This window comes from Ornithorhynchus anatinus, chromosome 3 (assembly GCF_004115215.2).
Source record: "Ornithorhynchus anatinus isolate Pmale09 chromosome 3, mOrnAna1.pri.v4, whole genome shotgun sequence".
Lineage (NCBI taxonomy): Eukaryota > Metazoa > Chordata > Mammalia > Monotremata > Ornithorhynchidae > Ornithorhynchus > Ornithorhynchus anatinus.
In genome coordinates, this window is record NC_041730.1 from 126963694 (window position 1) to 126979121 (window position 15428).

The 15428-nt window shown below is 44.6% G+C and overlaps 1 protein-coding gene across 1 annotated transcript in view; it reads right to left on the minus strand.

Moving 5' to 3' along the window:
- ANTXRL (ANTXR like) overlaps positions 1-15428 on the minus strand; it is a 125090-nt gene that overhangs the window by 26033 nt on the left and 83629 nt on the right. Inside the window, exon 18 of the mRNA XM_029059895.1 lies at positions 14864-14944. Coding sequence (XP_028915728.1) covers positions 14864-14944 — 81 coding nt within the window. The remainder of the gene's footprint in view (positions 1-14863; positions 14945-15428) is intronic.

Genomic DNA, 15428 nt, shown 5'->3' on the forward strand with positions numbered 1-15428 from the left:
CCCAGCGCTTAGTACAATGCCTGGCACACAGTGAGTGCTTAAATACCATAATTATTATTATTGTTATTATTATTACAGCACCTGGCACAGATTAAGCACTTAAATACCATTATTATTATTGTTGTTATTATTATTACAGCACCTGGCACAGAGTAAGCACTTAAATACCATTATTATTATCACTATCATTATTATTAATATAGGATATGTATACAAGTGCTCTGTGAATAGGAGTGGATGAGTAACAGAATGCTTAAAAGCATATATACCCACTGCATAGGCCATGCAGATGAAAGGATGAATTTTGTGGGGAAGTGAGTAGTTGGGAAAGGCTTCTCTGAGATGCGGTTTTAGTAGAATTTTGAAGATGGGGATTTGGGGGCTGGTGGTGAATTAAGGGAACAAGTCAGGGCGATGCAGAAGGGAGTGAGGAAAGAGGAAATGAGTGCTTAATCAGGGAAGGACTCTTGGAGGAGATGTGCCTTCAATAAAGTTTTGCAAGTGGGTAGAGTCATCTGTCAGATATGAAAAGGGAGTTCTGGAAGTTCTGGAATTCATTCATTTATTCAATCATATTTATAAAATGCATACTGGGTGCAGAGCACTGTGCTAAGTACTTGAAAAGTACAATACAACAATTAAGGTGACATTGCCTGCCCATAATGAGCTGGCAGTAATCTACCTGTTAAATCTAAACCTGTTAATCTAATCTCAGCATCAAAGCTATGCTCAGTTTAACATATATCCCACAGAGCAACAGCAGGGTACCCTAAATAGCTGCTAAACAGAGAGACGAAAAGGAGAAAACGAAAGCTAGGAAAGAAGGAGGCGTTTTAAGGACAAACAAACAAAGGCTCAGACATTCCTGCATTCCTGCTGTAAACTGCCAGTCAACTGTTGAGCAAAGAGCAGCATGCCCTACCATAAAGAAGGGAATGGCTCTCTTTGAGGAAAGCGTCACATGAGGAGACAAAGAAGCAAAAGAGCAAACATTCAGCACACTCACACAACAAGGGCCAACCTTTTTGTGGCCACAGTGTGGCTGGGACCGTGGGTCCTGTATTGATCTTTTCAGCCGCACACAGGCACTCACTGTGAGTAGCGCCTTCTAGGAAAACAAAGGACATGATCACCGGTTTTACAGGAAGCTATTGGAGTCTAAATGTCTTTATGATAATAATGTTGGTATTTGTTAAGCGCTTACTATGTGCCGAGCACTGTTCTAAGTGCTGGGGTAGACATGGGGAATCAGGTTGTCCCACGTGGGGCTCACAGTCTTAATCCCCATTTTACAGATGAGGGAACTGAGGCACAGAGAAGTTAAGTGACTTGCCCACAGTCACACAGCCGACAAGTGGCAGAGCTGGGATTCGAACTCATGAGCCCTGACTCCAAAGCCCATGCTCTTTCCACTGAGCCACACTGCTTCTAACTCTTTATTCATTCATTCATTCAGTAGTATTTATTGAGCGCTTAATATGTGCAGAGCACTGTTCTAAGCACTTGGAATGTACAATTCGGCAACAGATAGAGACAATCCCTGCCCACTGACGGGCTTAACTTGGGTTCTCTCCGCACAGGCTTTGGAGGGGCCCGCTTGCTTTACAGTAACCCTCATTCTTGAACTAGAGAGAATGTCACATCCAAATTCTTCAGCACTGTATCTGTAATTTCCTTGGAATCTACTTCAAATAAAAAAATTTGGACATGTAATACACAAATTTCTCTGGAGGCTGTTAGACAGACTCTTTTTTGGATCATATAATAATAATAATAGTGGTATTTGCTAAGCACTGCTAAGCCCTGTGGCCTAATGAAAAAAGCACAGGCCAGAGAGTCAGAAGGACCTCATTTGGTCACACAGCCAGCAAGGGGCCAAATGTCTATTAGAACCCAGAGCTCCTGACTCCAAGGACCATGCTCTTTCCACTAGGCTGCGTTGCCTCTGTACTCAAACATGCTGAGAATACAATTTCTTCAACGCTATGGCTAGCAGGATTATAGAAAAGCAAACCAAGAAGCAAGTTCACACGCACAAACACTGATTTATTCCTCGGCTCTTCAGAAGGTGGGAACAGAGAACTAGCCCACAGATTGCTACTTGAGACAAAATGAGAGTGTCCTTAATGAATGCCTGTCTTCCTCCCAGCCTTGGGGAAAAGGGAGGTTTATCGCAGGGCACTGCGGTCTCACTGTCCACAGTCCCTGCAGGAGTGAGGCAAACAAAGAGTTTAGTCAGATATAGCTATTCAGAGGTTTGAAGTTATCATCCGGCCAATTCCTTATGACCCTTATGCCCCAGCCTGGGAGACAGAGAACCTGGGTTAATAATAATAACTGTGGTGTTTGTTAAGTGCTTACTATGTGCCAGGCACTATACTAAGCTCTGGGGTTAATACAAGCAAGTTGGGTTAAAAAACACAGTCCCCGTCCCACATGGGGCTCACAGTATACATCCACATTTTACAGACGAGGGAAGACGAGGGAACGGAAGCCCAGAGAAGTGAAGTGACTTTCTCAAGAGCACCCAGCAGACAAGTGGCAGAGGTGGAATTAGAACCCATTACCTTCTGAGTCCGAGGTCTAGGGTATATACAAGTTAATCGGGTAGAACACAGTTCCTATGTGAACACAGGCTCACATTTTGAATCCCCATTTTACTCACTCCCATGGACCATTTCTATTTCCAAATCCACATCTTCAGCTCTGATCTTTCTCCTTCTCTGCAGTATCATAGTTCCTCCTGCCTTCAGGACATCTCTATTTGGATGTCCGGCCAGCAACTAAAACTTCCATTTTGCTGTGAGATCTGGACATACCACAAAAGAAAGATTTTCTGGGGCATTTTCACTGGCTCAATTACATAAAGTATTCAGGATCAAGTGGCAGGAGAAGTTTACTAACAACAAGCTCCTATAACTCAGTCAGATCACCAGTACTGATAATGATAATAATGATGATCGTATTTGTTAAACACACAGTATGTGTCAATAACCGTTCTAAGCTCTGGTGTAATACAAGCTAATCAGTTTGGACAGAGTCCCTGGCCCACATAGGGCTCACATCTTAATCCCCATTTTCAGATAAGGTAATTGAGGCATAGAGAGGTTAAGTGGCCTAAGGTCACACAGCAGATGAGTGGCAGAGATGGCATTAGAGCCCAGGTCCATCGGACTCCCAGGCCCGAGCTCTATTCACTTAGGCCACACTGTTCCATTGCTCACAGCAAAGCAGTTCTGCTGGATGGGAGAGGTGAGAAGAATGGATCACATCAAGATACCAAAGAAGCTGCTGTATGGTGAGCTGAAAGGAAGCATGTGTAAGCCTGGAGAGCAAAATAAAGCTACTTAAAGACATAGTGAAATACGGACCCAAACAGTAAGAAAGAGTTGTGGCCTTTTGAGAGATGATTGTAGGAGACGGATCAGTCTGGTGGGTGGCAATTTGGAAAGAGTTTTCCCTCCTGAGGCTAACTCAAAAACAGTGACAGACCCATGAGATAAATCCAGTGGCATAACAAGACGGGATTGTTTTATGCAAATTATACAGGAGTGTGTGGGTCACCCATCTGAGAAGCAGGATGGATTATTGGCTAGAGCACGGGCTTGGGAATCAGAGGACGTGGGTTCTAATCCCCGCTCTACCACTTGTCTGCTCTGTGACCTTGGGCATGTCTCTTAACTTCTCTGTGCCTCAGGTACCTCATCCGAAAAATGGGGATTAAGACTGTAAGCCCTATTTGGGACACAGACTATTGTCGAATCTGATTACTTGAACATACCCCAGTGCTTAGAACAGTGCTTAGCACATAGTAGGCACTTAACAAATACAATTATAATAATAACAATTGTTCTTATTATTATTGTTCATTAGTCAATCCTTTGATCATTTCAATTTGTTGAGCACTTACTCTGTCCAGAGCACTGTACTAAATGCTTGGGGGACTGCAAGAGTTAATAATCATGATCCTTTTACTCAGCTACCAATATAAAGGGAAAGATGGAGATTAAAATCAATTACAGTTATGGGAAAACAAAACAGTCTAAAGATAATTACAAAAATTCAGCGGGAAGGTGGAGGGAGTACCCAAGTGCTTGTTTGCTTTTTTTTTAAGTGTAATTTGTTAGGCACTTACTATCTGCCAGGCACTGTACTAAGTGCTGGGGTAGATACAGGGTGCTCACAGTCTTAATTCCCATTTTCCAGAAAAGGTAACTGAGGCACAGAGAAGTTAGGTGACTTGTCCAAGGTCACAGAGCAGACAAGTGGTGGAGCCGGGATTAGAACCCAAGTCCTTCTGACTCCTAGGTCTGTTCTCTATCCACTAGGCCTGGCTGACATGGAAGTGCAGCGATGATATAGAAGTAGGAGGGCAGAAATGGTGGGTGTGAGGGAGATGAGAGATTAATCAGGGAAGGCCTCCTAGAGGAAATGTGATTTCAGAAGGGCTATGAAGATGGGGACAGAAGTGGTCTGCCAATTGTGACTGCAAGCTCCTTGGGGGCATAGATTGCACATGTTTATTGCTATATTGTACTCTCCCAAGTGCTTAGTACAGTGCTCTGCACACAGTAAGCGCTCATTAAATACGATGGAATGGATGAATGAATTGTGAAGCGGCTGGGAGATCCAGGCAGGAGGGAGGGTGTGAGAAAGAGGTCGGTGGCCAGAGATATGAGAATGAGAAACAGTGAGGAGGTTGTCTTCAAAGGAGCCCAGTTTGCAAGCTGGGTTGTAATGTGAATACAGCGAGGCTAAGTAGCGGAGAGAGAGCTGACCAAGTGCCTTAAAGCCTGACCGGGACCAGGATCACCATCTGGGTTGTTGTCTTCTAAATAAAAGTAGCAGCATGGCTTAGTGGATAGAGCATGGGCCTGGGAGTCAGAAGGTCATGGGTTCTAATCCCGGCTCTGCCTCTTGTCTGCTCTGTGACCCTGGGCAAGTCACTTCACTTCTCTGGGCCTCAGTTACCTTATCTGTAAAAAGGAGATTAAGAGTGGGAGCCCTGTGTGGGACAGGGACTGCGTCCATCCTAACTTGTATCTACTCCAGTGCTCAGAACAGTGCTTGGTGCATAGTAAGTGCTTAAGAAGTACCATAATTATCATTATTATTATAGAACATATGTGGCAACATTTGTCTGACTGTGAGGAAGGGATGCCCATCTCCCACACCCATTCTTTCAATAATGCTCTACCTCCTGCAGGCTGCCCTACCACCTTCTAAAAGAACACAGTCACGGGATGGGGATAGAACCTGGGCCTGGGAGTCAGTAGGTCATGGGTTCCAATCCCGGCTCTGCCACTTGTCCTCTTTGTGACCTTGGGCAAGTCACTTTACTTATCTGTGCCTCAGTTACCTCATCTGTAAAATGAGGCACAGATTCCCCTGTGGGACATGGACTGTGCCCAATCTATTAGCTTGTACCTACCCCACTGCTTAGTGTCTGGAATATAGTAAGTTCCTAACAGATACCATTAAAAAACCCCCTACCAAACAAACACTTGGGTACTCTCTCCATCTTCCCATTGAATTTGTGTAAATATCTTTAGTCTGCTTTGTTTTCCCCTTCCTGTAATGGATTTTATTGTCCATCTTTTCCCCTAAATTGGTGCCTTAGTTACCCCATCTATAAAATGGGGATTGAGACTGTGAGCTCCTTGGGAGCAAGGGCTGTGTCCAATATAATTTGCCTGTATCTACCCAGGTGCTTAGTAGAGTGCCTGGAACATAAGCATTTAAAATAATACCACAATTATCACTAAGATTAGGATCACAGGGGTTTTTGTAGTGTGAGTTGCTGCCCTACTGGTCTGATCAAGTAAAGGTCAGTAAGGTTGAGAAGCAGCATGCCTCAGTGGAAAGATGCCAGGCTTGGGAGTCAGAGGCCATGGGTTCGAATCCCAGCTCTGCCACTTGGCAGCTATGTGACTGTGGGCAAGTCACTTCACTTCTCTGTGCCTCAGTTACCTCATCTGTAAAATGGGGATTAAAACTGTGAGCCCCATATGGGACAACCTGATCACCCTGTATCTACCCCAGCGCTTAGAACAGTGCTCTGCACATAGTAAGCACTTAACAAATACCAACATTATTAAGGTGACCCTCTCTGGAGAGGCCAGAGTGAATTGATTCAAAGGAGAAGAATATACACCCTCCATAGTTCATGGGTGCTGTCATTAGGCACAGGACAACATGATTCTCACAGGGACTGAAGCTGGAAAAGATGAGGGACAGAGCTGGCAACCAGACACTGAAGCTTTCTTTGGCTTCTTGCAGACAGTCAGCAGCCCACAACCACTCTGAGAAACTCAAAATGAGGCAGAGAAGATTTTCTTCCCTCTGAGCCTGAAGGATGTGCATTAGCCCCCTCCCAGACTGAAGGGAATAACCAAAGAGCAATATTGATACTTGTATTGATTGTATATAGTGCTTTCCTTTCAGGGAGTTCAGAGCTCTCACATAAATGATCAAAGTAAAAAAAAGTAACGCAATATATCTGCCGCAAACAATAATCATTTCCATTTCACTGAAAGGAAATTCGAGGCTCAAAGAGGTTCAGGTGACTTGCTCAAGGTCACACGGTGAGCAAGAGGCCAGACAAGGATGAGTGCCCAGCTCTCCTGACCAACTCTCACTCCCCAATGCAGTGCTCTGTCCACCAAACTAGAATCCAGTACTGTTCAAGTTCCTTTGGGAAAAGAGTCATTTCAGATAGTCCTTTGTTTCCTTTATGACCATCCCCCCTCCCCAGTTCAGTGCTCTGTCCACTCAACTAAAATCCAGTACTGTTCAAATTTCTCTGGGAAAATAGAGTCATTTCAGATAGACCCTTGTTTTCCTTACAGCCACCACCAACCTTTGCTAATTTAATGGGCCACACAAGACAGATTGGCTTCTAATCCTGCCAGAATGTCCAATGTGACTTTTTGGGTCCCATTTTTCTAAGAAGAATTGACTTGCTTAATATTCCCCCTGCCATTTTGATTAACCTCTGTCTTGTACCTCCTTTCCCCCTTCTCTCTAATCCTGCAAGAATGCCCAATGTGACTTTTTTGGGTCCTATTTCTCTGAGGAGCATTGACTTGCTTAATATTCCCCCTCCCCTTTTGATTAACCTCTGTCTCGTACCCTCTTTATCCCTCCCCTCCCCCCTCCAGCCTGAGAAGTATTTTCTGTGTGAGCGACTGAGAATCCTTGTGTGGGCATGTTACTTGACAGCTCAAGATAACAGTGGCATCATTGTGTTCTAGGTGATAGAAACCTACCAGCGGAGCCAGAAAAGGACCTTGGATGAAATCGGATTATACAATGTTACTTCTATCAAAATACAGCTGGGGACTAAAAGCTCCATTCAAAACCCCCAAAGCGTGCCCCAAAAGTAAATAGAGCCTGCAGCCCAGCTGCCTATGGAACTACCACATAGAGAATCCAGTCAAAAGGCTTCTTTTCGGATTGGCACGGCATTGTGGGATGCTCATCTTCCAGTTTTCTGATCCTCCTGCCTTGGAAGCTACAGTATCAGAAAAAGGCCTAACTTCGACCGTTTTCCCCAAGGGCTGCTCAGAATCTGTGTGGTGTAAAACAACTGAAAATGCTCTCATTGGCAAGGGAGGCAGGAGGAAAGCAAAAACCACATGGGGTAGAAGTAATCTCAAGAGGTCATTTAGTCATTCATTCATTCATTCAATAGTATTTATTGAGTGCTTACTATGTGCAGAGCACTGTACTAAATGCTTAGAATGCACAATTTGGCAACTGATAGAGACAATCCCTGCCCATTGACGGGCTCACAATCTAATCGGGGGAGACAGACAGACAAAAGCAATAGCAATAAATAGAATCAAGGGGATGGACATCTCAATAACAAAATAAATAGGATAATAGAAATATATACAAATGAGCAAATGAGCACAGTGCTGAGGGGAGGGAAAGGGAGAGGGGAGGAGCAGAGGGAAAGGGGGGAAAGGGGGCTTAGCTGAGGGGAGGTGAAGGGGGTGCAGAGAGGCAGCAGAGGGAGTGAGGGAAAAGGGGAAGCTCAGTGTGGGAAGGCCTCTTGGAGGAGGTGAGCTCTCAGTAGGGCTTTGAAGAGGGGAAGAGAGTTAGTTTGGTGGAGGTGAGGAGAAAGGGCATTCCAAGACAGCAGGAGGACGTGGGCCAGGGGTCGACGGCAGGATAGGCGAGAACGGGGGACGGCGAGGAGGTGAGCGGCAGAGGAGCGGAGCTTGCGGGGTGGGCAGTGGAAAGAGATAAGGGAGGAGAGGTAGGAGGGGGCAAAGTGATGGAGAGCCTAGAGTAAGAAGTTTTTGTTTCTTGCGGAGGTTGATAGGCAACCACTAGAGGTTTCTTAAGGAGGGGAGTTACATGCCCAGAGCGTTTCTTCAGGAAGATGATCCGGGCAGCGGAATGAAGAATAGACTGGAGTGGGGAGAGACAGGAGGAAGGGAGATGAGAGAGAAGGCTGACACAGTAATCCAGCAGGGATATTATGAGAGCCTGTAACAGTAAAAGAGTCGTTTGGATGGAGAGGAAAGGGTGGATCTTGGTGATACTATATAGGTGAGACCGGCAGGCGTTGATGACGGATTGGATGTGTGGGGTGAATGAGAGAGCTGAGTCAAGGATGACCCCAAGGTTGCGGGCTTGAGAGATGGGAAGGATGGTCATACTGTCCACAGTGACAGGGAAATCAGGAAGAGGACAAGGCTTGGGAGGGAAGATAAGGAGCTCAGTTTTGGACATGTTGAGTTTTAGGTGGCGGGCAGACATCCAGGTGGAGACGTCCTGGAGACAGGAAGAGATACGAGCCTGAAGGGAGGGGGAAAGAACAGGGGCAGAAATATAGATCTGTGTGTCATCTGCATAGAGATGATAGTTGAAGCTGTGGGAGCGAATGAATTCACCAAGGGAGTGAGTGTAAATTGAGAACAGAAGAGGGCCAAGAACTGACCCTTGAAGAACCGCTACAGTTAAGAGGTTGGGAGGGGAAGGAGGAGCCCGCAAAGGAGACCGGGAATGAACGGCCAGAAAGATAAGAGGAGAACCAGGAGTGGATGGAGTCCATGAAGCCAAGGTGAGATAAGGTGTGGAGGAGAAGGGGATGGCCTACAGTGTCAAAGGCAGCTGAGAGGCCGAGGATTAGGATAGAGTAGGAGTCATTGGATTTGGCAAGAAGGAGGTCAAGGGTGACCTTTGAGAGAGCAGTCTTGGTAGAGGGGCCCCGTCTCCCTGAAGTTCGACACCTTGCCCATTCCAAATAGGCTGGTGACTGGTATCTATCCGTTAGAAAGATCACGGGCCTGGAGGTCAGAAGGATCTGGATTCTAATTTTGGCACTGCCATGTGTCTGCTGTATGACCATGGGCAAGTCACTTAACTTCCCTGTGCCTCAATTTCCTCATCTGCAAAATGGGGATTAAGATTGTGAGCTCCTTCTTGCCAAATACAATGGCCTCTACTCCATCGTACCATACTCCTCTTCGACCGCTCAGCTGCCTTTCACACTGTGGACCACCGCCTTCTCCTGGAAACATTATGCAATCTTGGCTTCACCGACTCTGTCCTCATCTCTCTGGCCATTCATTCTCAGGCTTCTTTGTGGGTTCTTCCTCTGCCTTCCATTCCCTAACTGTGGGGGTCCCTTAAGGTTCAATTCTGGGTCCCCTTCTGTTCTCCATCTACAACCATTCCTTGGAGAACTCATTCACTCCCATGGCTTCAATTACTACCTCTACATGGATGATACCCAAATCTACATTTCCAGCCCTGATCTCCCTCTCTGCAGTCTCACATTTCCTCTTACCTTCAAGACATCTCTACTTGGATCGTCTCCCATCTCTTCAAGCTTAAAACAGAACTCCTTTTCTTCCCACCCAGACCCTGTCCTCCCGCGACTTTCCCATCACTGTGGACAGCACTACCATTCTTCCTGTCGCACACGCCCGTAATCTTGACGTTATCTTTGACTTCTCTCTGTCATTCAAGCCACATATTCAATCCACCACTAAATCCTGTTGGTCCCACCTTCACGGCATTGCTAAAATCTGCCCCGTCCTCTCCTTCCAAACTGCTCCCACATTAATACAGTCATTCATTCTATCCCATCTGGATTACTGCATCAGCCTCCTAGTGGACTTCCCAGCCTCCTGGCTCTCCCCACTCCAATCTATACTTCACCATGTTGCTCAGATAATTTTTCTACAAAATCATTCACGACGTTCACCCCACTTCTCAAAAAACTCCAGAGGTTGCACATCCACCTCCATTTCAAACAAAAACTCCTCACCATTGATTTTAAAGTAGTCTATCACCTTGCCCTCTCCTACCTCACCTTGCTACTCTCCTACTACAACCCAGCCCGAACACATAGCTCCTCTAACGCTAACCTTCTCACTGTGCCTCAATCTCCCCAATCTTGCGGCTGATACCTTGTCCATGCCCTGCCTCTGGTCTGGAACGCCCTCCCTCCTCAAATCTGATAGACAATTACTCTCCCTCACTTCAAAGCCTTATTGAAGACATATCTCCTCCAAGAGGCCTTCCCTGACTAAGCGCCCACTTTTCTCCTCTCCTATTCTCTTTTGCATTGTCCTGACTTGCTCCCTTCGCGCTTCCTCCTTCCAGCCCCACAGCACTTATTATATTACTTAGGTACATTATGTACATATCTGTAATTTATTTATATTAATGTCTGTCTCTCCCCCTTTAGACTGTAAGATCGTCGTGGGCAGGGAATGAGTCTCTTTATTGTTGTATTGTACTCTCCCAAGAATTTAATATAGTGCTCTGCATACAGTAAGTGCTTAATAAATGACGACGATGATGATGACATTTGTTAAGTGCTATGTGCCAAGCACTGTTCTAAGCGCTGGGGTTAATAAGTTAATCAGTTAATCAGGTTGTCCCATGCAAGGCTCACAGTCTTAATCCCCATTTTACAGATGAGGGAACTGAGGCCCATAGAAGTGAAGTGACTTACCCAAAGTCACACAGCTGAGAAGTGGTGGAGCCGGAATTAGAACCTATCAACTCTGACTCCCAAGCCCAGGTTCTCTCCACTAATCAATGCTGCTTCTCTTGATAAATGTGAATGAATGAATGATATGGGACAGGGTCAGTGTCCCACCTGATTTGCTCATATCTACCCTAATGAGAACAGTGCCTGGCACATAGTAAAGTGTTTAACAAATACCACAATTATTATTATTACTATTAGTATTAGTTTTAGTATTCTCTGACTCATTTGGAATAACTTATTTCTAGTGACCCTCTTGTCCCAAAGGAGGGGTCATGCCCGGACAGGGACTGTTACACAGTTGGTTGTTCTGAGGGTAGCTGAATTCATCAATGGTATTTATTGAACACTTCCTTTGTGCAAAACACCATATTAAGCACTGGGAGAGTAAAATACAATAGCGTTGGTGGATATAATCAAGAAGTTTACAATCTGAATACTATAATAATAATAATAATGTTGGTATCTGCTAAGCGCTTACGATGTGCCGAGCACTGTTCTAAGCACTGGGGTAGATACAGGGTAATTAGGTTGTCCCACGTGAGGCTCACAGTCTTAATCCCCATTTTCCAGATGAGGTCACTGAGGCACAGAGAAGTTAAGTAATTTGCCCACAGTCACACAGCTGACAAGTGGCGGAGCCAGGATTCGAGCCCATGACCTCTGGACTCCCAAGCCCGGGCTCTTTCCACTGAGCCATGGTGATGTACTCCTAGGAATACTGCTTTAGTCATTCTAAAATGGGAATGCATTGCTTGGGAAATCTTATGAACTATGACAGAAAATATTGAACAATAAAATCTGCGCAATTTAGATTCCTTTCAGAGTTGCAAGCAAAAAGCCCATTTTCCTGCAAATGGTCTGATTTTGTGGGATTAGCCCAAGGCAATCCCAAAGTACCTACAATCAACAGGTTTACACTGGGGGAGCCTCACTAAGTAGGAAAGCACAGATCCTTTGGGATAAGCTCAGGCAATGATCCAGCTACCCTGCTCCCACCAGATTTCCTCTATTCCCTAAATTTATTTAATGTTGGAGAGTGGAGGAAGCAAGAGACAGACCAAGTTTGGGTAGAGAATTAGGGGGTCTCTGAAAATGAACCACAAAAATCAAATGTGGCCTGGCTTTTCAAGACTCCGTGCTGAGTTGCCCCAGGGTGCCTGATGCACCTGTGCATTCAAAATGGATAATTTTAGAGCACTTTCATAATTCAGGATTTTAAAAAATCTCACTCAGATTATTGTTCCTATTCCCTTTAGTCTTCATTACTGCACTTTTCTTGAGATTACACATATACATATGAGTGATATATAAGTATACATCTGAGTGATATATACATACACGAGTGGTATATACATAAGATATAGATGGAAGGCTGGCAGAGAATATAGCTACCAACTCTATTGTATTGTACTCTCCCAAGTGCTTAGATCAGTGCCCTAAATAAATACCACTGATGATGATGTGTGTGTGTATATACACACATGTATATGTCCATGAATACACATCCACACACACGCATGCACACAAGAGAAAAAAATAGTCTGCTCCATCTCTCTTTGTAAATATGGCCTTGGAAATAGACGATGTAGGCAAAAAAAAAAAAAGACACAGGTTGATTTCTCCAGCTCTGTACGGATATTTCGATGGCATATTTGCTTTCCAAAATTTATAGCGACACACTGGCTCAAGAACTAGAAAAGTATTCATTCAGGTCAATCAATCAATCAGTGGTATTTACTGAGTGTTTACTTTTTGCAGAACACTGTACTGAGCACTTGGGAGAGTACAATACAACAGAATTGATAGACATATTTCCTGCTCTCTACGGGCATACAGTCTAGATGGGGAGAAAACATTAATAGAAATAAATAAGATAAAGATGGAAACAGGGCTAGCAAAACCAATGAGTTAGATTCTCCCTAGGAAAATGTGAACAGACTTTGTGCTAGCAGGCCAGTATTCAATACAATGCCATGGAAGTTCAGAGAACTAGATAGTTCCCTTAAGGCCTGATTGGATTACTGAAGCTAATAAAGGGGCCCACTAATCTCGCTGAAGAATATGAATGAGAAAAATGTGACTTAAGACAATGCAATCTACAATGTCAACCAGTCAATCAGTCAGTTGTATTTATTGAGTGCTTACTGGATGCAGAGCAAGGTACTAGACACTTGGGAGAGTACAAAATAATGATAAACAGACATATTCCCTGCCCCTGCTTTAGACTCTAAATGGTCTTTGCCATGAAGTGCTGTACCTTTTCTGGGACATCATGGACTGAATAGCAGCATTTTCCCCTAGAGTTATGACTGTGACTTTCCCTTACAAGGATGGAACCAGCAATGTTCCACTCGTGGCAGGTAAGCTGGAATTTGGCTCTTCCACAAAGGAATCATTGTTTTTTCTGCTTCCCCAGCACTGGGAATGAGAGGAAAGAAATCTTGCCTTGGGAAACAATCCCCTCTAGACTGTGAGCTCGTTGTGGGCAAGGATTGTCTCACTTTATTGCCCTACTGTACTTTCCCTAGCACTTACAACAGTGCTCTGCACACAGTAAGCTTTCAATAAATACAACTGAATAGAGGAAACGGCTTCTTCTCAATGGTAAAAGTGTTGTTTAACTCTCTGTGCATCCAAGAGCAAGCATGGCATTTTTACTCCTATCGCTCATTCCCAAGGGTCTAAGCATTCATCGATCAAACAACTCAATTAATATTTACTGAGTGCTTACTCTGTGCAGAACATTGTGCTAAGCACTTGGGAAAGTATGACATGATAGAGTTGGTAGATATAATCCCTGTCCTCCAGGATCTGCAGTCTAGTTGGGGAGACAGGCACTAAAATACAGTGAAAGCTGCAGCGTATAAGGATATGGACACAAGTGCTGAGGGGTTGGGGAGGAGGTTTTGGACAGGGGGTGAATACCTAGTTCTTAGGGGGTATAGAAGTCAGTCAGGCAGTCTGTCATATTTATTGAGCCCTTACGGTGTGCAGATCACTTTGCTAAGCACTTGGGAGAGTACAATACAACAATAAACAAACATTCCCTGTCCACAGAGAGCTTACAGTCTAGAGGGGTTGCAGCAGGGGTTGAAATAAACTCAATCGATAATGCTTCTGCTGAAGTTATAAGCTAAAACATCACGGTCCAAGAGAAACAAATGAACACTAGTATCCAAATGATCACTGAAACCGAAGCGGCTCTGAAATGTCAGTAAAACAACATTCTATCAGTACCTTTATTAACAAATTTTGTGTCTGCAACAACACTATAGATCCTCAAGTTTACTTTCATATTCATATTAATTCCTGAAGACAGACCCAATACCTGCCAGTGCCTCCTTTGGTCAAGTCAACAGGACACTGAAAATGGGACACTGACAGATAATTTATTCCCAAGCATTAGATGTCATAAGCTGCAAATGCTCAACCTCCTGCTTATTTATTCATACATTCAATCGCATTTATTGAGTACTTATTGTGTGCAGAGCACTGTACTGAGCACTTGGAAAGTAAAATTAAGCAACAAAGAGATACAATCCCTACCCAATAACGGGCTCACAGTCTAGAAATGGGCTAACACTCTAGCACTTATGTATACATCCGTAATTAATTTTAATGTCTGTGTCTGCCTGTAGACTGTAAGCTCCTTGTCGGCAGGGATTTGTACTCTCCCAAGTGCTTAGAACAGTGCTCTGCACACAGTAAGCTCTCAATCAATACCATCAATTTATTGATAGTGACAGACTGCAATCTGAGGCGACTCAGGCAGGTGAGCTCTTCCGGAAAAAAGCAAGGAGCAATACTGACAGCAAGTGACATGCAGACACACTTGAGATGTCTTACCTGGTCTCCTGGCTGGGGTCTCATGAGGGACACTTGATCATAGCCTCGTCGAACCAATGCCCACAGTGCATCCAGTTTGCCCTAGGAAAATTGCAAGAGGATGATACTATTTAGCTAATAATAACAATAATAATCATAATGATGGTGGTATCCGTTAAGCCCTTACTATATACCAAGACTGTACTAAGCACTGGGGTAGGTACAAGCTAAGCAGGTCAGACCCAATCCATGTCCCACATGGGCCTCACAGTCTTAGTAGAAGGGGAGACAGGTATTTAATCCCCCTTTTACAGATGAGGAAACTGAGGCCCAGAGAAGTCAAATGACTTTGTCATGGTCTCACATAGAAGGCAGGTGGTGGAGCCCACATTAGAACCCAGATCTTATGACAACCAGGGCTGTGCTCTTTCCACTAGTCCATGCTGCTTCCCTGTATACAGAAGTGGACAATTTCCAAGGATTTCCATTCACTGAGAGACCAGCCCAGGCCAGATGTGCCCTCGGGGAGCCGGTCAGCCTGTCCTAATTATGTCATTTTCCTGCTGGGTATCCATGAGCAAATTGC